The sequence below is a fragment of the Chelmon rostratus genome, chromosome 22 (genome assembly GCF_017976325.1).
Source record: "Chelmon rostratus isolate fCheRos1 chromosome 22, fCheRos1.pri, whole genome shotgun sequence".
Lineage (NCBI taxonomy): Eukaryota > Metazoa > Chordata > Actinopteri > Chaetodontiformes > Chaetodontidae > Chelmon > Chelmon rostratus.
The window spans coordinates 12,594,541-12,618,620 of record NC_055679.1 but is presented as its reverse complement, the minus strand read 5'-3'; the positions used below and the strand labels follow the sequence as shown (position 1 = coordinate 12,618,620).

The following is a 24,080-nucleotide window of genomic DNA, read 5'->3' as shown; positions in this document are numbered from 1 at the left end:
CAAATGTAGAACATGTACAGCATTAATGTTTGGCGTCTAGGCTCCGACAATCACTTCCCACAAGGAAACATCGAGCTCAGCTCAGCAGGGAGTGGGTGAGCGACGATACTTTCCCCATAGGGGAAGGCTAAACTCAGCAAGCAGCAGCGTAGCTTTCGGCTGATGGCTTAAATACATGATTAAAAGAGTGTATTGAGTGTTGCTGTGAGAGGAACATTTCATATGCGAGAATCAGCAGACTTGCGTTGGGCTACCTGAACTGGCTTGCAGGCTTTGCTTCATTTTAGCAATAAAAGTAGCATTTCAGGAATTATTGTCGTGTTAATATCATGATATTTCTGGCCCCAATAATCATAGCATGAAAATTTAATACAGGCACATGCCTGGTTGGGACTTGACCACTGTACAGAAAGCTTAGCATCTGTGCTGCATGTAAAAAAATAGAAAGGACAAAGAAACAGCAACAAGACGGATGAACAGAGCACTGAAAAAACAAGAAAACAAGTCGCTCGGGGTATTGAAGAGAGGGTAAGATACAAGAAGAGGTGCTGAGACGGATGACAGTGCCAAGAGTAGCACTGCCGAAAATCCCCCCCATTAGCCGACTGTCAGTTCTACCTCTGATCACTTCACTAAGTGCTGATGGAGAGAGATTATTTCGGAGACGCAGAGACAGCGGTGATGGCACTGCTCTGTTCCACCGGGGTCTCTAAATCGATGTTGATGGGCAGATCAGTACCATGCTGACCTCATGTTGCCCTTTGACTGAGGGGGGGGGGGGGGGGGTGGAAAACAAACCAGTGCAAAGTGGGAGTATGCAGATCTACATTTAAGCAGAACTGGCAAGATACCTGTGAAAGGAAAAGGTGGAATTTTCCCATAAAAGATGGATAAAGGTGAATATATGGGACATAAAGTCAAGGAGCTATGAGTAGAAATCTGAGGTAATGATCATTTCATTTCATTTCTTTCAAATATCTTTAAGTTGCAGGAGCAAAAGCAAAATTTTGAGCATCAGATACTGATGGTGGATATCCTGGCTTGAAATATGGCACTTTCCCTGTCCTTTACATAAAATATTAATACCAAGAGGCTTTGGAAAAGGAACATGTTTCAGTCTGGAAATGTTTGTGCGCCAAATGGAAATGTGTCTCCGAAATAAAGGTCAACCAAAAGTGCATTACACAGCATGTTGACTGCAAGAGGCAGATATTGCTATTTAGAGTCATGTTACATTATTATTATGTCCTTACCCGAAAGATAACCCTCCATTACATGTCTGCCTTATTACCTTCTGCTTACCAATGCTGAAGTTGTTGACACACACATTTAACTTGTGACATTTGCAATCTAGTAATTTAGAGAACCCCATTACCCATTAAATTCTACTAAATTCAGCTTTAGGTTCGCTGAGTGACGCACAGTGGCTGCCCACTGCTCCTCAGGGATGAGTTAAATGCAGAGAACAAATTTCATTACGTTGTACTGAGAACGACTGAATGTGACAACGAAGAATGTTCTTCTCTTTTAATGTTACTCCATTCATGAGGTACAAGAGCAGCCACAGTGAGTTTGGGACAGTTTTAAGGAAATTACGTTTTATTTAAGACACCAGGTTGTGGTTAAAAGGTCTTCTGTGCTTTGTTACTGAGACAAACAGCAACATGTAGTAATTACCAATTGAAAATAATTGTTCATCGTTATGGGAAATCTGACTATTTGCTTTTTATGAAAGGTTATATGACAAGATTGATCCCACTCTCATGATGTGTTATATCTTGTATTTTCCAAAGTTTCCTATGAAAGAAAAATCAATGCGACAGGAGCACTGACAACATTGCTGTCCAGTGAAAATAACACACTCTATCTTCAAATGCAGTGACTTAGATTTTTTCAGGAATAAGTGTAAAATTAAGCATTTCAAAACATCACTACAAAATGCTTCAAAACTGAGACCAGGGTTGTTTTTCTCCACTAATGAAACGCTAATGTTTTGGCAATACATGTTTTTTACAGGACAGAAACAACATTGATATGCTTATCTTTAAAATGGTAAAATTGTGACATTAAATACAGCCCTTTTTACTATTTTATGATTTTAGCCATGAATCATTCACTATCAGAATTCATGGGTCTCCCTTATTAGATGTGCAAGAAAAGAGTGATGTGCGTAAGTAAAGCAGCAGATAATCAGATCTCCCATGCTTCAGAAATAAGGGGCAAAATGCAAAGCCATGATTATTAGCTTTCATGCTCATGCACACTGTCTTACAGCACAGAAACATCTGCATGATTAATGAGACGATTATATAACAGCGAAACTGGGACACAACTAATGCTGACTGTATTACAAAAGGAGGATGACAATAAAAGACTTGATGTCATCAGAAGACGGCGCTCCGTTAAGCCCATTCATCCTTGACCAAAGTCAGTGACTGAAAACAGTCGGTGGTTAAGAGAAGAATAATTCTGACGCAGATAAAAAGCAGGAATTAACAAAAAAAATAGGATTATATTGACTCCTGGCTGTCAAACAAAAACCTGCAGCCTCATTAGAGTGGCGAAAAAACTATGAGGTGACACATTTTCACTGTTCTCAGCAGCGACCTCCTGAACAATGTCATCACATATGCTAATTCATGCATTTGCGCATCAGCAGTCACAAGACAAGCTACTGATGTGTAGCAGAAAATAAGTTCTGAAACCTGTGTCTTGTATTTCACTTGCTCATTTTAGTTTGACTGACCAAATTTGACTTTTAATTGAATGTATAGAGATGTACAGAGCACCACAATTAGCCTCCTCAAGCAGAGATTAGCAGCGATTCCAGAGCAGCAGCAGTCATTTAAAGTCAGGACTCATTAGCCTACCTATCACTTCATCATCCTGTAAAACAAACAAACGCCTTTCCAGTCAGCAAAGACTGAACCTGCATTGCTGACTTTTCCAAGATCCCTCCGTTTGATGAACAACTTTTAAGTCAATGTGTCAGTGCTATATAAACAGAGGTGCTCTGAAGGCTTTGGCTGAGAGAGTTTAAATAGACTCAGAGCAAATGAAAATGCAGATGGCAAATGAGTCTGAGACACATCGAGTCCCTTAAAAACACTTTAAAAGGAATTAAAATTATTGCAAGATGACTTTGGTTGACGTTGAGGCTAATCCGCGTGACACTGGTGGCAGTGGGCTTGTGGACTGCTAATTCTTCAGTGTTGTTTGGAATATAAGATATATTAGTGTTAGTGTACTGGTGGGATAAAAACAGTCTGCAGCCAATTCAGGCGGAAAGGGAAGCTCATTTTTTGCCCTGCCTCATTTTTGTGAATGTAACAAGGAGACTATGCGTACAAATATACCCTTAAAATTGACTGATCACAGACAAACTCTTGTCCACAGGATGTGTTACTGAATGTTCACTTACATAAACGAGGGAAGAAACTGATGTAAATTGTGCCTTTTATTTATTAAGTTTGGTACTGCTCTGCTCTTTTGTGAGACTTTTTTAAAATAAACCTTTGTGTTTTTTATCAGCCCGTCCCCGGTGGAAAATGTCTGTATAGGTCATCTGTGAAAGCAGATTATTACAACCCATAATTAAGGAGAGTGTGATGTCGTGCATGGACTTAACTGCATTTCCTGTTTTATTTTGTAGTAGCCTCCTTATGCATTTCTGTACTTCCTGCCTTTGTTCTGTTTCCCGCCAGTTTTACTTAACACCTGTTCTCAATCGTCCTATCAATACCCGAGTATTTATAGCCCTAGTGATCCACTTCCTGTTTGCCAGATTGTCTTTGTCTTCCAGCAGACTGGAGTGCCATTCGTATTGTTGCTTGTTAGCATTTTTGTCTCTTCCTTTGTTTTTGCCTTTTGCATGGCTCATCCTTTTGTTCTGCTTCTACCTCGAGTTGTATTACATATATGAAATCAACACATTGCTTTACCAGCTTTCTAATATGTACGGCAGAATTTAAAATTGCATGACTAAATTTAAACCAGTTTGATAAAAAAAAAAAAGAACTGGTGGTTGAAAGTTCAAGATGAAGTGAGTTAACGCTCAAATACTTCGTCATGAGGTTCTTCCACAACAATCAAGGTATCGCCCCGCAGATCCAATTACCCTGACATTGATCTGTAGATGCATCAAGCTCCTGCACCCCCAACTGTACAGACAGAAGATCAATCCAGCTGATCGCGTATCTCCAGCATTGTTGACAGGGAGATGGTGGAACAGGGAGGCTTAAAGATGTGAGATTAAAAGAGTGAGAATGGAGGTGAGTGGGAGACACAGGTTAGGAGCTGAGGTTCAAAGTACCTGTGGACTTGTACAAGGAAGTGAAGAGGAAGTCAAATCAGAGTGAAAATGGAGCTAACAGAGAGTGAAATAATGCAACCATCCCACTCAAATACATAAGTTTCAGCGGCCAATAGCATGGAAGATGAATTTTAATAAACATATGCCATAATCCATCAGTAGTTAATCTTGTCGTTTTGAATGTTTTCTTCCTGTTCACTGAATTTAAATAAATACTGACACAGAAGGACACCATCCAAACGACTCTGACAGCATCACCTCTGAACGGATTTATCTTCACAGTCCATGGATGGTGCCCTGAGGCTGAGAAAACACTTCACACCAGGGTGACTACATTTACCAATTGCTATAGGTTATTGATTAAAGGTGGTCAAGAGTGCGATGCCACAATTAAAGTGACACCAATGTATGTAAAGATGGAGGGAGTGAAGGAGGGAGGTCAACAACCTTTGTGCCTCATAAAGAAACCAACTAATGAATGTTGTTGATTAATCTGACGAGACCTGTTTGGTCAATTAATTGTCCAATGCCAGTCGCAATTTCCCAGAGTCTTCAAATGTCTTGTTTTGTCTTACTGACAGTCCATAATCCAAGCATAAGCAGTCAGCGAGGTGAGATATTCTTTTACTCCCTACTTTGGGTCAAGTAACAGCAAACACAGGATCCTACATTTCCCAGAATCCACCTTGACAGTATCTTTATCTCAAGACTCTCACTGCCTCCTAAATGCTCACTCCTTTCACACCCCACACGTCCAATTTGTATTGAAAACTGTTAAAGAAAATGTTAAGTCTCGAGGCCAGGCCGAGATGACCCCGATGACATCATGATGACATCTTTAGGGTTATGTTTCTAAACTTTCAAAACAACAACATTATACAACTGCTTCACAGGCTGTGTGGTACTCCTTGTGACGAGTAAAATGAACTTCATGTGTAAAATCAGTGGATTTGGCTCTTTAAACTGCAGCTGCAGAAAACTGATCAGGAGCCAAAACTCTGCTGCCTTACCTGGTCGAAGATCCATGGACTGAAGAATGTTAGTTAGATGGATGATAATGAAAACGGATGGCAAACGCTTGATGGCTCTTGAAATGGAGATGATTATGTAATGATTTCCAAGCCCCTGATGAACAGCGTGATAAGACACAAACATGAGAACACGGAAACGCACGTTTAAATACAGTCACAGTTCAGAGACATATCAGTTTCGGACAAAATCGGTTTATCTGGCTGCAATAAGATGAGAACAGATAACAGTCACATGCTTTTTTTCTCCGTGGAAATGGGGGGCTTTTCATCATCCAGAGTATCTCATAAAGCAGCAGAGAAAAGACAAATTAAAGGCTTTTCATTCATGCAGATACAAATGCAACTTGTACATTATCTTTATTTTATACCCTGATGTGTGTGTGTGTGTGTGTGTACGTGTGCATCCTTGCCAAAATAACGGGGTATAAAAGACGGGAATTTAAAAATGAATATACATGAGTCACTCTACTTTGTGAAAATCACAACACAGCAGTAAAATACCTGGGAATAAATGATATAGTACTCTCAGAAAATATACTTTGACAGTCCAGGTTTGGTGAAAGACGAAACTGTGTGAGGATGTTGATGAAATGATGACATGGCAATGACAATGATGGTTCATGATGATGAAGAAAAGGAAGCTCGTCATTAGTTGATACAGTTTGGACAGTCTGCCGACAGGGATCGCTACGGAGCCCAAAAATAAAAACGTCATCAAACACCAGCTTTTCCCCCCAAAACCAAAAGTCCGCCGCCTCAGACAGAAAGCTAAACATCACAAACATGTCAGACCACAAGACGTACAATACACACAAGCCAGAGTTACTGTACCCGCCGCCCTCCCGCTCCCCTCACCCAAACAACACAACAACCCTCACCCCCTCCCCCTCCCCAACACAACCCTACCTGCTTATTTTTGAGGTCAAGCGAGAGCTCATAGTCGGAGGTGGCGGAGTGCGAGCCGGCGCCGTTGCGCTGCACCCTCAAGGGCGAGGCCGTGTGGTGCAGGCTGGCTCTCCTCCCCGCCCCACCTCCTTTTGCTCCTCCCCCTTCCTCCTCCTCCTCTTCCTCCTGTGCTGCCTCGGCCTTACGCCGCTCGGCCTGTGCCTCCTCTCCCTCTTGCTTTCTCTTTGTCTCCACAACTTCTTCCGTCTTCTCCTTCTCTTGCTCCCCTCCTGCCTGCTCCTCCCTGCAAGGCGAAGGGGCTTTAGGGGCGTCCTGTGCCGCTCCCTCGCTCGGAGCCTCGACTCGGGGCTGAGGCTCGGGCTCGGGCCGAGGCTCGGGCTGAGGCTCGGGCTCCAGCGCAGGCTGGGGTTTCGGTTCGGGTTCTGGCTGAGGTTTGGTTTCGGGTGGTTGAGTCTGTGGTCGGGGCTCCGACTGGGGCTGTGGCTGTGGTGGCTGAGTCTGTGGCTGAGTCTCTTGCTGCTGTTGCTGGGGCTGTGGTTGTGACTCGACCTCACTCTGCAGCTCCCCCTCTCCTCCCTTCCCTTCCTCCCCCAAAGACGAGTCTGGAGAAAGGTCATCGCTGCAGAAAGGAGGAGAAAATGCAGAGTGAGGTTGCTGCTGCATCCGTGGTGAGCTCTGACCTCTTCTCCAGGCTGCCTGGGTTAGTGGTAAGAAGTTGACCTTTTTTTTTCTGTATGATCTCACTCAATCTGCTACCAACTGTGTGCAGGGCCAGTTTATCTGTCTATCTGGTCTGTTCTGCCTGCTTCTCCTGTCTGTCTAGACACTGACAGACAGTGAAACGGACAAAAAACGCACAGCACAGAACAGCTGACAAAACCAAAAGTGTGCAGGAGTGAAGAAAAGATCAAAAGCGATTATTTATTTCAGAAATCTTCAGGGGAGAAAATGTGAGAAACAAGAACGTTGACATACACCCAACACACACACAGACATGGGGGATAGTCATGCAGCTAATACGAATGTCTCCACTCCTTTTAGACTATATGTGTGCTTGCATATGTGTGAATGGTCGCATGTATGAGTGTTTGTGCAAGTGGCAGCTTTTTAGGGTGTAATAACAACAAGGGGGTGCAACGAGAAACGTGTTTGGTTTGATCTGCTTCTGAAGACCCTCTTATTTGTCCTTGTTGTCTGTGTTGGGTTAGCATCTCCTTTTTTAGTCTCTTTGTCACGATGTTGCGTTTCAGTGTCTTCCGTTTAAACGCGATGGTTGATGATTTTAATATGCCTGTTGGTGTCTGACTTTCTGTGATGTTGTTTCTACGTGGATGAAGTCATACATGCAGTGACTACACAGCGGTAGCTCAACAGTCCACGCCATGTTGATGTTAGCAGTGACTGATTGGAGCAAATTATCTGTACATCGTTCAACCAAAAGCCACATGAATAATAGAGTGGACACTAAAACATGAAACATGGCGCCTTGTGTCTTTTTGCTCCCACTCCTGTCAAATTAGCCTAAAACATCTATTCAAAGCAAACCCAAAGCAATTTGAAAGCTGTTCTCGATCCACTTGGACGACACGCATGTTATGGGTCTCTTTTGAAATGTAGCACTCTGAAGTTTTATCCCCAGCAGTCAAAATCACTGTAAGTGCTACTAGCATTGAGTAATAGAAGTTTGAACACACTGAAGTAAAAGGTTTTTATTTCCTCTTGAATCTGTTTTTACATCATGTTTTTTCCTTATTTGCTGGAAAACTGAATGGGACCACAACAATCCAGGTTCAATAAAAATGGATAAAATGATGACGGAAAATGAATATTTTACATGTTTTTGATCGATATTTAGGCCCTTTGTGTCTATATTTACTTACTTTATTTACTTATATTGGAGCTATATCTCTTTAAACTGAGGCCATTTCCTATATATATCTTTTCAAAGTGTGATATGATTTGGCATATGCTCATTTTTGGAACTTCACTGAAGCGCATTCATCTGCACAATCGGTTGTAACTTCCTGAATTTTAATAGAAAACAAGACAACAAGGCATTTCCTACCAATGTGGACTCTCGTTGGCTATTGTCACATTGTTGTGCTTGCAGTTGTGATTGTATCTTGAAATGGTTTGCATCGATCGAATCTCAAGAATCTTAGCTTTCCAACTGGTGCGTTAACACTACGACAGCACAGGGGCAGTTCGCTGGAGTCGAAGGAGGTCATCACCTAAGATATAAGGTGATATGAAATAGGATTCGCGCCAAAGCTGGGTCACAGTGTTTATCCACCTTAAAGCAGAATTCTTTCACATGTAGTGCCCCAGAGCACTATGAATGTCTGTAAATGGCAATCCACAATCCACAGTTGTTGAGATATTCCTATTGGATCGACATTGTCATCGCTTGAGCTACACTGCTAGCATAACATAACTATACGCACAAATTAATTAACCTCTAAACATTAATAACAATATCCAGATTTAATGGCAACTCCTGCTTTTGGTCTCTGCGTCAGCATCGTCACAGTTGTTCTGTTTTGTTAGTAAACACATTTTATAAGGGAAATATGTTGAGAATCATATTTTCCTGAAAGATGCTTTTGAATTGAAAACCAGGTGAACACACTAGTTGACAGTGGTTGCAATGACAGCTCAGCCTGTTATTGCCCAGATTAAGACTTTTTTTTAATCGTATAGGACACAGTGATGAGACTGGAGTCAGTGAGCATAAAATCAGGACATTCGGGCTGCCATATGCAGAGTGCTGCAGAAGGAAATCAGCATGATTCTCCCCAGAGGGAGAGGAGGCTTCAATGACACGACAAACTTTTAGCCTAAACAGTGGAAATCTGTGTATTTGCAAAAGTTGCAGAGACAAGTGAAAAGAGTTAACGGGAGGAAATGCAACCTCTACATGCCCCCCTAATGTGTGTATTTGCGGCTAAGCATTGCTGTCTTATATAAATACCGGTATTCATAAAAGTGTGTGTCAGTCCGTATATATCTGCTTATTTCCTGTTCCAGTCCAGAGAGCGTTCTGTGTGTACAAAGTCTTAAATCTGACAAAAAAAAGAGAGATTCAAACAGATATATGCGCAGCAAAAAAAATCCCGTCTGCTTCCTCTTCCTGCACAGGAGGCTCACCTCTCATTTTCATCACACGTGGCAACACATAAGCACGAGGAGAAAGTATCTTTAGCGTGGATATAGCTGGGTCTGCAGCTTCTAAAACAGAGCTCGTATGAGTGATGAATAATGAATAGAGAAATAAAGTCTGCTGCTTCGACGCTCGGCTGCAGGTGAGCTCTTGCTCTTGTGCGAAAAATAGACCTGCCTGGAAAAACAGAAGACTTCTTTTAGCAGGGGAGCGTAGCCTTCCGTCTCTGCTCGCACCGTTTCCGCTCATTGTTGGGGATCTAAATGTAGTCCTTTCCTATTTGCATTTCGCAAGCGGCACTTGTTCTGCTGAGAGATAATCTGACGACCAACAGGCTCCGTGCGGCTGGATTTAAGTCGAAATTCTGATAAGGGAATCAAGAAAAGTTACACACACTGTGGATAAAGTGTTCAAAAGGGATTATTTGTGAGGGGGCACCATAAATAAGTCACCATGTGTCTGTGGACAGTCGCTGATAACATAATATATGCATGTGTGTGTGTTTATGTAAAGCATAAGAGTTATTGTAAACAACTTCAGCGGCTCCAACCTCTACGTCTGTCACTCACACTCCCTCTCAGCATATCATCCTCATTCCTTTCATCCATCCCTGTCATCCTCCTCTGTCCAACCATCTCTGCCTGACACCCTGTCCTCCGCCAGGTAAGGAGATTGAGCAGTTCCAGGTGTCAGCGAGACTGACGAGGCGGAGATGAGCCCTGGATGCTGCCTCTCTCTACCTCTCATCTTCCCATGCGTCAGTGCTGAAGACAGATGAGCGCCGTGGCCTCCGCTCGTTCCATCCAGAGTATAATGACGATGTCCGCTGACGTTGCGCCCGCTCTCTGCCACGATTGCTAACATGTGATGAGAGTTTAGGTCTGACTGTTGGTGGTGTGTGTTGTCTGTTTAGTGTCTAAACTGGGTGACAACATACAAAATCAGACCTGCAAAGCAAAGGTCAATGATTTATATCTGTGAAATTTAGTAGGATATCTAATCGCTAAATAAAAATATGTCCGGAGGCATAAAATACATAACCACTGAATTGAAGGTCTTGGTTTCATTCTGCTTTTTGCTGCACACAATTTCCATATGTGCAGCCTTTGCAAATATTAGAAACACGTGTGAAAGGTACCATATTTCTGCTAAATACGTGGGAATGTAGTGTGTTCTCTCATGCAGTCTTTTATCTGCTTCTCTGTATGTGGGTGTAAGCACAGGCCCTTTGTTCAGCGGAGCAACAGATATCTAAATTCATCACTGACTAGAAGTAAAAGTACCAGTGCAGCAATGTAAAAATACTCAGTTACAAGTAAAAGCATTAAGTGCATTAAGTAAAATCACAAAAAATAGTGTTAATCGTATTATGTACTCATTCTGCAAAACTGATGCATCAGTGTGTCGGCAGCATGTTCCTATAGTCACTGGTCAAGGTGAACTACTTTAATCCATGCTTTAAATTAACAAATCCTTCAAATAATCTGACAAATTTGTGATTTTTATATCATCTTTTGTTCAAATGGCCCATTATTCCAAACCCCAATAGTCCAAAAAATGTCCCATTGGCCTGCAATCCCAAATGCCATATGCTCTGAAAATACACAATATGGTATCACCAACTTAAGTAAATAACATAATTAACATACTTATCTTAACTCTTTTCTTGAAACTAACCATGTGGTTTTGGTGCCTATACCTAAACAAACTGCCGCTGCTTCTGGACGTCCAAATTCACTGAAGTTTTAGCTTAACTGAACAATGGGCAGTCTAAACCTCTACAACAACACAGGAAGCATTTCTGAACTGATGCCGCTGACGACAGGACAGCATCATCAGCTTCATGGAAAGATCGTGGGTTGGCGTAAGAGAGGTACTTTGTGGAGGGAGCTCTGTCACTTGTACGTGAACATAAGAAGCTTTAGGGAGCTTGCTGAAATAATTGATGCTGTGGATTTTCTTGGGAGGGCAGTCTCCTTCCCAACATAGGGGTCAGACCCCTCCAAACAAAGCTAAACCTGAGACGGTCTGAGATAATTAATGGAGTAGGAAAGAAGGCAAACAATTCAGTTGATTTTTCTGACTTGTGAAATGTTGGTTCTTTCAGGCCTCAAACAGTTTAAATGAAACCATCTGAGAAGCTTAGAGGGAAAAAATCTGCACACAAACAACTAGTATTTATAGCCATCTGATAAATGTAGTACAGTAAGAAGTACAATGTTTCCCACTGAATTGAAGTGCAGCAGTAATGTACACCAGCGGCTCTCCACAACCACTCTCTCCAGCTGATGCCAGTCTTAGCATTCACACAAGGCGACACGGAAAAATGTTTTTTAACAAAAAAGGGAGGAAAAGAAGAAAACAAACATGATATTAAGAAAGCCTATCATGGGGACAAAGTCCTCACCGGTATCTCTACATTTTCTCTCAACCCTCCTCAACCTTGTGGCAATGTTGGTTTCTCTCTGAAGAGCCTCCCAAGTGGCTCAGATGCAGCTGCGCTCCCTTTTTTTCCAGCCTCGACAAAAGAACACAGAGGAGATGCTGCGTCCTCTCCGTTCTTATCCATTACCTCTGTCGCCGAGCGAGAGGGAGCAGAAGGGCAGCAGCAAAGACATCTGACAAAGACGCCATTCAGCTCGCCTGCATAAACTAACACAGACGGTGGAAAACATGGAAGCAGCATCTCAGCTTTTAAACTGACATTTCAAAGCCGGGGATATTGGTGTTTGTTTGACTGGATAAATCACAAAAAAAGAGCACACCCACAGTGAGGTATGACCCCGTGGTGGTATAATGATGTCTGAACATTTCACTGTACAATTCTTCTCCCATGTGCTAAATGCAGTACATTTATTTCAAAATGTTGCTGTAGCGGGTTGGTTTCAGCATCGAGGAATAGTTTGGCATTATGGGAAATAAGTAACCAGCTGCCTGGAAGTTTCTGGTCCAAGCCAATAAATAGACTGGAAAATGTCACTTTTAAAGTTTGGTGTTTCAGACTGAGCCAGGCTACTTGTTTTCCCATGTTTTCAGGCTATATGCTAAGCTAAGCTAAACAGCAGCTGACTGTAGCTTCATATTTAAAGGGGAACGCTGCTCAGTTTTGCAGATCAACGTCTATTTACTGGCGTTAGGAAGTTTACCAGACATCTACAGCCTCACCTCTGCTTCAGGCTTGAGGCCACGTTAGCCGCTACTAGCATAACACACATTAATCTTTGATCAAACTGTCAGCATTCAAGTTGCATTGTGGGTAATGCTTTGAATTGTCCGTTGTGAGTCTGACAATGTTGCAGGGGTGTGAAGCTAACCATTTCAACAGACGTGAGAGCAGCATTGATCTTGTTATCTAAGTCTCAGCAAGAAAACAAATAAGCAAAGTTTCAAAAATAGAGGGATGTCAATGCTTGAATTCCTTTGCATTGTATCTCACCATGTATTTGATAAGCAGGGTGAGTGGTTCCATTGGGACTGTGAGTAAAATACTGATAAAACTGAGCCCCAGTGCTGACTACAGCCACTGAGCATCTGTTACACTGCCTGTAAGGGTGATGACATCTGACAGGAAGACCACCGTCTTTATGCAGGAGGTCCACTGATTATGTCTTCAGCGCGAACTCGGTCGCTGTGGGCTGCTTCAACTTTCATTAACCTTGATCGCTGGGATTTTGCTGCATCATCACCGTGGAGGTGCACAGCGGCGGAGATGAGATATCAGCCTGTGTGACGAGTAGGGTTCAAAGGGTCTATCCTCTGGTGGACTGCAGCCAGAGAATCGCTGAAGAGGGCATTATGTGAAGAAAACCACCTCAGCAGAAGTCACAGCAAATGAGATCCCAGAAGAAGCAGCTATCATATCTTGCTCGAGAAAGTAGCTGTCTTTAGACATGGATTTTATGTTTTCCCATGTAGAAGAATGGTTTATGTTGAAATATTTGCAACCAGCAAGAACTTATTTCAATTTCTGTCCTACTTGCTTCCTCTCAAAATAATTCCTCTTTAAAACTAGGCAGGAATCAGTTGCCTTGTCACTGACACTAAATTCCTCATTCGTTCCTGCTTCCCCTATATCTGTTTCTCATACAGCTCATGGAGAATTAATCAGTTCATCAGGCAGAACACAAGGGCAGACTGGAGAGCAGAAGCTCCTGCATAAATAAGCATATTTCTTTCTTCCAATGCATGCAGAGGGTAATGTATGGGGTGAATTTGCTGAATACATCACCCGAGTGTATTTGAAATTCATCGGCCTTTGCAAGCAGGGAAAACATGACTTAGCGCTGCATTCAGAGCAGAGAATCCAGACTGTCAGACTGACTTTTGAATGTTCACCATGCTATAATTCAGCATTATTTTCCTTAAGAAGAAATAAATCTCTGCGATAAAAGCAAAAAGAAAAAAAAAAGAAAAAATTCTGTATTTCAGCTAATTTGCTTCAATCTCAAACTGAAGAATTTCCAGTAAAACACAGCAACAACAAAACTCGGCCTCCCTGACAGGCACATGGCTTCAGTTTTGCACCATCGCCATTTCTCTTCAGACTGCAAATCATTTTTATTACATTTCATTTAAGAAGCTCTCGCCTCAAATAAAAAACACGAGCTATTAAAATACAAAATATCAGCTTCAAATTGGTATAAAAAAAACTCTGTTTCTCCTAAATAATGAGGTCAGTTTGAGTTGTTTTACGTCAATGTTAGCAATCATAAAGACTACATAACATAATTTCCTCCTTGAATTCAATTTAATCGATGACCGAGCCCCTTGTTAACCTGTCTGTGACTATGTATTTAGAGTGGTCGCTCCATTGACTTTCACTAATTTTGTGTCACGTTTTAAAATATAATACGCTGAATACGTCGGGGCTTCAGTGGGAGACCCTGAGTGTGTGTGTGTGGGCGGTGGGGAGAGTGTCTACTGGGAGATGTGGTATGAAAGTGTGCTGCATTAAGAATGAGGAGATGAGGCCGAGTGTGCGGGAAATGAATGAGTGAAAGCCTGATCACACTAAATACTGTTGATGTGCAGACGATCCGTGATGTTAAAGGCTCGAGACGTGGGCATTTAGGCAGGGAGGGTCTAGGGAAAGACGCAGAGGGACTAAAAGTCAGGATATCTCAGACTCCGCAGCATCGGTTTTGACCATTTTTTAAAATTTCACAAGTTTTGAAGGAAACATAACGTTTTCTATTAACATAATGAGGAAATGTTCTCTCTAGTAATATATCTACCAAGTCCTAGAAATGTTGATCCACATCAGTATAATTTTCAGTGACGATATATTTCATTCGATTTCCAACAGAATATCTGCTCTTGCAGTGCAATTTTAAGGTTATATTTCGGGCTGGAATCACTTGGTTAAGCTTGTGGAAAGATTGTGATCTGGTTTAATGCAGAAAGTCTGCAGTGACTTGAGACGTGTGGATGCAAACCTCGACCTCTGGGGTCAAAGTCTGGTGCTTTGTGTGCCAACCATGCATCCCAACCACCGCAACGCAACTCGCACGTGCCTGCGAACATTGTTCATGCAGCAATCACGTCTGTCACCACATGGGAATTAGGAAAACAATTCAGCACGATATGAGCAGCGCTTCTCTGAGACAGGGTTGCTCAGTGACATGATAACTGGAAATGGAGTCATTTTAATTAGCTTTAGAAATGACAAAATATTCATTTTTATAAATACTTTAAAACAAGATTAAGAGCTTACAACCATGCTAGCAGCTCTGTGAGGCTGCACTTTGAATTTGAGCTAACGTCAACATGCTAACATGTTCATAGTGCTAATGCCAACATTCTGATGTTTTGCATATATATATATAAAAAAAACCAAATACCTGCAAGTACTGGATGTATTAAATTTTTGACCAGTAAATGATGCTGGATGAAAACTAAAGGGTTGAGCAAAGCTATTACACTTCATGGCAATCCATCAAATAGCTGATGAGATATTTCACATGAAACTCATGGTGGCGCTACAGGAGGAGTCAGGGGATCAGTAGTCAGTAGGATTCATCCTCTCGGCACTATGCATCTCTGTGCAAAGGCTTTAATGAGAATAAAGGCCTACAACATTAATGAAAAAGTACAGTATCTCTCTGGAATCAAATACATCCTTCTGGGCCTCCCTTCATCAGCGGATATATCAACCATACATCTTGTCTTTGAGCACTGTTTTTCCATGATCAAGGTCAAACATAGCACATCAGATATCCACACAGATCTGCAGCGCCCTCGCTCCCTTAAGAGCCAGCCTCTTGTTTCAAAGCACACAACAAAGTCCAGAAAAAGACAGAAAAAACCATTTCACATGCTTTCCGCATGTTGTGTAATCTCCCGCGAGCTGGCAGCACATTCTTGGCCATGTTGACTGAAGCTTCAGCGTAGAATGGCTAACAAATATAGCCATGACATGTTTAAATCATGAGATAGGCAGTGGATGAGTCACATGGCGGTACAACGGTATCTGGGCTTTTTTTCTTTCCCCAAGGACGAGAAGTCAGAGCCTCAGCTCTTGCTTATGATTGAAAGCATGCTAGGGGAAAGGTCGGTTTCAAACAATCATAAAATTGATCGTTCTGTCAGAGCAATGATTTGGTAAACATTGGAAAATGGGATAAAATGTAATGAACCCTTTCCTTGTGCAAAAACTGGAAGAAAACTACGAATAAAGTTGTATTTTAATGGTTAAATAAACCTAAAACATGCATGGAGTTACTACTCTACTACGGCACACATGGCTGACTCCTAAGACATTCACCTTGAGTAGACATGCAGTGATGCATGGTAGGTGCTTTCTGCTCGCCTCGTGTGATCAATCCTAAAGTGATGGATTGGCGATGGAGATGCCAATCAATACTGCGCTGACGTGGGCGGGACGACATAGCTCATAAATAGCGCTGCTTAGCAAGAAGGAGGCAAAGAGAGGAGATGAACCCCGGCGTTATATAAAGGCAGTGTGTAATTCTGTATTTTTATATGTAATCCATACATTCTGAGCACTGGGAGTTGACTGAAGAGGACTGAGATCAATTTCAAGCAGTTCATGTATCTGAAAAGCAGCGAATCAGCCTTTGGCTCCTGTTAAAATCCCATGCAGCCACGCAGTTCTTTTATGGAGGGCCAGTGATTGGTATCACAGGGTGAGCAGGTTGAGGTGAGACTACAAAACAACACACGGCCGACTCCAGATTCTTGCCTCACGCTGTAAAAGTGTAGGCTTTTATTTATCGTGTTGAATTTTAAGGGTGAACGAAGATAGAAAGGCCCGAAAGGATTTAGGAACAAACTGCTTTCACGTACAGTCTGCGAGTATGTAGACACAGACCAGTATGACCACAGGCGTTCCCATGCAATGTCAATGAAGCATCTTTCCAGCAACAACACAGCACCGGGTATAAAAAACAGGTTGAGCTCGTGAAATATGCAAGACAGGATTTCAAATTGAATCTCTTCAAAAGCCGATGCCCCGGGATGTGGGTAAAATGGAGGGAGAGACGGTGAGAGATATAAAGAGAAGGAGAAAGAGAGAGAGAGAGGCAGCAGCTGTAGAAATTGCACCGTAGATTTATGGTTGACTTCTTGCAAATATACAGAAAAATGTACAGCCAAGTCCTCATGCACTGGACTTCAAAGACACGACAATGTCACAGAATGTCATCTATAAGCCTGGATGGATATCATAAAATTAAAATAATAAAATTCTATACTTCTATTCAATGCTATACTATACTACTTATTGGAGGAAACATTAATTGTTGCATTGTTTGGGGTGGGACAAAGTTAGTGTTTCATAAGTGCAGGCCTAGCATAGCCCAACCAGGTGGGCCCTGCCCATGATCCCGAGTCTTTCAGCAAAAATTACACCTTGTTTTGTTTCCTGCTGGCGCGCACCACCTTCCTCCAACCATTTGTCAAGAACTTGCATCTCCCCATCTTGGCTCATTAGTTAGCTTGCTACTCTCGCTAACTAGCAACCACGACTGACTGAATGACAAGATGACACGTCTGTAGTTAGCCAACATAACATTCTTTTCTGCTCTACCTACATGACAGCGGACTCTCTCGTTGTCTAACACTAAATGAATTCAACAAATGACACATTATTGGATGTGTTATGGAAGGCCACCGTACATTAACAACACAGTGTTATTGGATCAATATCTGCTGTCAGGGAAATGAAAGAGGAGAAGAGTTGATCGGTTCCATACTCTTCTTCATTCCAAGTCCAATGGCTATAATCCTTACAATATATAATCATTGCTGTCAAAGTCCTTTTTGACGTTGTCAGGTGAGGCACAAGGTGGTGAGATTCATGAATCGAGTCTGACTCATGTCAAGGTCAGGTGACACTGGGGATTTTATGTCCTGCATCCCAACTCCTGTGGTTTTGACTGCTAACACGCCAACCTTATCCAAGCACTTGAAGCTTCTCAATGGTTGTACAATGTGGTTTGCTTTTATATTCAGTCAAATTTTTTAGGGGACGTGGTTGTGGATGCTCATATCTACAACACTCTCAAGTAACAAGACATTAATTTAACGAAAAAGAAAATGATAAATTTGGGAAAACACATGCTGTAGTGGTTGTTTGAATGACTTTACTCCTGGTCTGAGCACCTCCTGCTTCGGTAAACCTCACATACAGTGTGCTACACTAGCAACGTAAAGCCTGCTTCAGATTGTCATTGTCTTTTCGTATGTTTTTTTCCCTGCTTCTTATTCGCATCTTGTTGCACATAAGAATCACAATGCTATTTTTATACCTCATGGCAAAAGCAGCATAACAGAGCAGCAGAAAGAAAAAGGGTGCGTTCAAGAACAACAATGCCCGAAGAAAGGATTCAGCTGCTGCTTCGCCTCGCTGTGAGTGGAACAAACAATTGAGCTGTCCCCCCACCCTGACGATTTCACAAGCTAATTGCCTATTATGTGGCCCGTCAGGGGGAAATAACTGTGTTTTTTCCTTATTTGGCTCACTTCCTTTCTCACATACTTGAAAATATCCTCAGGCAGCTTCGCAACGCATGAATCTCTTGTTTGAATTGGACTCCTTTAAGCAACATAGCTCAATACTTCAAGGATCACATGACAGAGGCTTTATGATGCTGAATCACAGGAGCTTGGATAATACGGGAGATGGTTCAGAAACATCTGAACAACTTTGAATGAAGTGCAACAAATATATTAAACAAAACTACTGTGCACACTCAGTATTTATTCCACTGCTGTCTCTCGCTGCAATGGCCATATTGAAGCTATCAAGCTATTGGCTCAAAAGGGGGAGAAACTATATTGAGTAATAGAGCTTGTAGCAAATATAGGTATCATGTTGTATATCATAAGCAATGCCTGAGTGAACATCCACTCCCATGCACACAGAAAATCTGCTTTTTTATGGCAAATTTCATAAATGTCATACATGCAGTTGCAGTTCATCCAAGGCGCTCCTGCATTCATCTATTGAGGGTAAATGGATGGTATGACATCATAATTCAGCCAGTGCAGTATTTGATTTATTGCAATTCTCTGCACAGTGGCTATCATCAAAATGCAGGGTGCCAACCCCGGTTATGTTGGCTGTGTGCTCAGGGAGGTTGTAATAAAGACATGAAAATGAAACAAAAGACTTGAAGAAGAGCCGCTGTTATAAAATGACAAGGTAACTGTAAATTTAGGGTCTCTTAGGAAAGAGTTAGGAGAATATTGTAACTCTTTGCTGCTGCAAAATATACTTTAAAGGCCCTGAAAATATATTTTCTAAATCAGCTTTTTACTGTGACCGATGGAGTTCGACATGAGCATGAAATATTCTGCCAGAGTTGGAACACTTTGGGGTATTTCACACAGTAGTATTTGACTATTTGTACTGGTGGGAGGTGGGCATGTAAGCTGATGTCTGTAATCAGAACAAAGCAATATTTGAATCAGATTTTTCACACAGCATACTCTTACCTCAGGGCTAAGGATAGCCCTTAGAGTTGACCCTGGGATAATTTAGCCCCCTTTCACATGGACATTGTTAACCCAAGGTTAACCGTAGCCCAGGGCCACATGACTCACGCTGCATTTCTACCAGCACTGGGTTAAATGTCAGTTGGAACATGTGACGAATGTTTACGTTGACTACTGCTTACTTTAGCCCTGCTTCACACTGGCACCTTTTAGCTGTCTGTTTAGCCGATTTTCAAAGAAAAACCCTGCAAGAACCCTGCTTCAAAGCAGGGCCAGCAAGCCCTAGGCTAAAGTCGGGGTTGGCCCACTTTGGAGTGTGCATACATATACACTAAGACGAACACAGATCATACAGATAGTTATGGGGAAGAAAGAGGAACGAGAAAACCTGACTGAAATGACTGTACCGATTCTTGAGGGAAATACCACTCAGGATTCATTAAAGGACGGCAAGCCAGCCCAGTGGAGGAGGACGTGGCTGTTGGTTGGTTACACAAGACAGTCTGTTTTCTTCTGATTAAATGTGATCTGAATGAAAATCCCTCTGAAAATCTAAAATAACATGATAAAAATGAAATACATCATCCAGGGTGTCCTCTTCACATGTCCCACAGTGACAATTTCTGTCAGAAGCAAGACCAGATTCTCTCCACAACAAGCGAAGATTGAACTTTTGACAAAAGTTTGAACTCTGAACTATTACGAGCTCACTTCAGTGCTCTCTGCTGAAGCGACTGTTTTATTGCCCGTGCAGTTATTTAAATGGGAGAAGACAAGCCACCCACCATGGTCTAAAATCTCCCGGGAGCTACTTAATGTCATGTGGGCGAGCATGCACAGATACAACACATTCAAGTATAATGAAATTTCTCTTGGAGTTGTGATGAAGGTGTTTATGCGAGCCATGTTTTTCTGATTAAGCTCTTTGTAATATGAGTGCAATTAAAAGCTTCACCCAAAAATCCAAAACCATTTGAGTATGGCTTGAAAACTGGCTAAGGGGGCGTTCCACAATAAAAAACGTAAAAGGTAAAGTAGCATTAAATAAAGCATAGCTGTTAGTCCAACCTTTGTTTGCCTTTAGCCTCAGTCTTGTTGTTTGCTATCCGGTGTGTAGCATGTTCAAGACCCTTTTACATGGTTCTCATTTTTAAAAGAAATAAGCTGAAAACCTTAAAAACATCAGCTCAAGAGAGAGAGACAACCACTTCATGGGGTTTTTTTTAGCATTAGCTTACACTAGTTGAGCCAGAGCTGATAAAACAGTTGTCACTTGAGCTGACAAAATCCACGGTTGTTGGCTAGAAATGAGAAGCTTGCTTTTGTTTACTTCTGTGTGAAATCGAAGACCCATTGTGTCCAAAATTGCTGCAAATTTGGAGTGGTAAATCTGTCATCATTATCGCTGGAAAACGTACCACGCAAGAGCAGAAAGCTTGACAGGCGTAGCCATTAGCTAACTTGAAATGGGCTTATGAATGGTCAATTCAGAGTATGCCAATTCAAATCAAGGAGGAAAAAAAAGACTGGCAATATAGCTGTGGTGGTGTCAACAGATGAGCAGTGAACAAAGAGGAAGAAGAGTAAAGCTGCTCATCATGAGCTGGAAAAGGTGGCTGGAGAGACAGGTGGACAAGGAGATGAATTGTGTACATTACATGGCCCGGCCGACAGAAAATAAGTACCCGTAGACAAATGGCCGAGGGGGTTGTCAGACCATCCAGGGACTGATTTCCCCGGATGGCCTGCATGGAGGCAGCTGCATGGAGATAAATCCAGACTTTCATTACATCCAGGAAGAGGAGTGGGAACGAGTGGTCAAATTTATGTTGGGAGCTGGACGTTGCTTAAGAGCATCCATGAACTCGCTGTGATTTTTCAGAACGGGACGCAGAGAGGATGAAGCCTTCTCGGGAGCAGAAAAGACAAATGGAACAGGAAGACACTTCATGGAAAATGACAAAGATGCTAAAAACTGCTTAGTGAGGTGGTGGCCGAAATACCAACACCAAACAAGATGCTGCGAATGAGAAGTTTCCTTTGTGTTGAGGAACGACTTTGCTGTACGGTGAAAAAAGATGACTTTTGAGAGGATTATCAACACAGTGGTGAAACTGATTGTCTAAGAGATTACATCCAAAGCAAACAGACAAGTGGGGGGAGTGGAAATGTACCGATTTTCCAGAATGATTAACACAAAAATAACAGGAGTGCGCTGGGGGCAGAGATATTAAAATGGAAGATCAAGTGTGGAGATGTTTTGCAGAATACCGAGATTCTCAAACATTTGAAGGGACAACCAGTGAGAAAACGCTGCGAACATAAGACACAAGCAAATAGCAGACGAAGAATTTATCATGAAGCTAATTATACAAATGGGTGAACCCATTAACTTTTTCAGAAAAACCAGATTGAGTGAGGAATTGTCAGCTAGAACAGCTGCTGAGGATTAGGGCAAAACGCCAGCAGGAGAAAAGAGAATGAAGAGTGGGATGTGTTAAACCTGCATTAAAGCTTTTTTGGCTTCTCGGTGAGGCACAACAAGCAGTAAACGCAACACTGGCATCGTGTCATGTGAATTTGATTGGGTGAATGATGGACATCATTTAGAGTCAAGTTTCAGATCTAAGTCCAATATCCAATCTCCTTTTACTGCTGCTTTGGTTTCCACCAACTCACCAACAGCTGGAAATGAAGCTGATGAGAGCGTGTATTAACAAGGGCAATGGCATTCCTCCTCACCCCCCCTCAAATTGCCTACTGGTTATATTTATGGATACTGAAAATAGAAAGTGAGTTTCTGAAGCCTGTGATCTAAATTAATTTACCAACCTTCATGAAACAAATGGTATTCATCGTAGAATCTGATATAGTTTGTACTTCGCTCTGCAGTATTGTGATGTGACGTTAAAATAGTGCCAATATGACAGAAATGGAAAACATCAATCCACTTCCTGACACTGCAATTCACCTTCAGCCACCTTAGAAGCCCGCTGATGATCACTCACGCAGACTTCTCTGTCAGTAAAGCGAGCATACATAGCGCTGTCAGGGTGAAAGCCATCCTGTACATACACAATGATCTGTTTGATCCATGTTTGAAGAGGAGATAACGGGACAAGACAGCACATTTGGCATCTGATAAAACACATTGTAAGCTCTTCAGTGTACTACAGCCGAGTGGGCCCTGACGCTCGTAAACACACACACATTCATAGGCAGACTCGGCACAGCACAGACGGATACTTAATGCAGCCAAACACAGGGGGGGGCTCGGGGCTTGTCAAACAACGAAACAACACTAATGTAACTAATTTTTAAATCCAACTGCAGTGAATTAGTTTGAAAGTCACGCTGAGCGTCCCGAAGAAATGGAAAATCTGCATCCGTGCACACAAATTCTGCAAATCGGATTTCGTGACAGCTTTATGAATTGCTGTGAGATCTTAGCATGTTACATGCTGTATTATATGCTGATAAGAGGCAGGATGCAAACCCCACGTCATTTCCAAGAGGCGACCTCCCACGCAGAAGTGCCAAAAAACTGCAGTTCCTCCAATGGCCACTTGAGGCTGACTCCAAATGCGAGTCAATCCTCATACACCGCCATATTGAAATGCCCAACTTTACAGCAGAAATAAACATTTACAGACCGGTACAAAAAACAGTTTTGTCTCTATAGCATATTTCACCACTCATTTCTCACTTATTTAAATTATATTAAGGCTTTGAGTGACAGCTAGCCGCTAGGTTTCAGCAACCAGGCTTCATTTGGTCCATCTGAGCTCCCCAAACTTTGCTTTATTTTAGGATTAGCCAGGAGTTTGACGGAGTCAGGCACAGCCAACATGGTGACGGCCAGAGCCGCTGTCACCGAGCTTCACAATGACTCTTCAGACACCTCCACCGTCACGGAGACGACATCCGTGTTTTATGTAGCCTGTGGTCATTTTAAACAGTTCGAAGAAACAGCTGATGCTGTCGATTTTTCTGGAGGAGACAGTCTCCTGATTATTTGCACAGACTTAGAGTGTGAAGTCATTTATTTTCCTCCCTACAGGGTTTATTTGTCACGAGCGCAACACGAGGAAAAGTCGAGAGAGGAGGTTGTTTATCGTAACGGCGGAGCGGAGGCGCAAGAGGCATGGTCTGGCATCAGGCAGCGCTATTCACTCTTTGGCACGTTCTCCATTATCTGTCACAGTTCTCAGACACACACACACACACATGCACACACTCGTACACACCCGTACACTCGAAATCAGTCTCCCCTCATCGGTGAAATTGCTTTCAGGGGAAGGGTAAAAAAAAAAAAAAAAAAGTTGTTCATTCCATTGCAAAAATAAAGTTAAGTCAAGAGGTGGCCAGCGTTGTGTTTCCATTGACTCTCCACTGGAAAATGGTGCGATGCTATCCCATCACGGCGCCGATAAGAGCAGGACAAAATTCAATTACATCTCAGTGAAATGTGAAAGGTTTTTCTTCCAGAGTGAGAGCCCGTCCATGCCTGTGTGGACCTTCACGTTTAATCTCTTCTCTGACATTGGTCCTCGCTGGAGGTGATGCAGCCTGTGAGAGAGCGAGCGGACTGGTCGGCGAAGTCAAGGCTATCTGAAAATGGGCTAAGCGGGCTCCTGTAGGGGCTGACTAATGGTGCGTTTTATGGCTACCAAATGGAGTGAAGGAGCGGACTCAAAAAGAGAAGGACGCCTGG

General features: G+C 42.4%; 1 protein-coding gene across 1 annotated transcript in view; it reads right to left on the bottom strand.

The window, feature by feature from the left end:
• The window catches only part of iqsec3a (IQ motif and Sec7 domain ArfGEF 3a), a 104,468-nt gene that overhangs the window by 43,634 nt on the left and 36,754 nt on the right, over positions 1-24,080 (bottom strand). Inside the window, exon 4 of the mRNA XM_041964448.1 lies at positions 6,250-6,868. Coding sequence (XP_041820382.1) covers positions 6,250-6,868 — 619 coding nt within the window. The remainder of the gene's footprint in view (positions 1-6,249; positions 6,869-24,080) is intronic.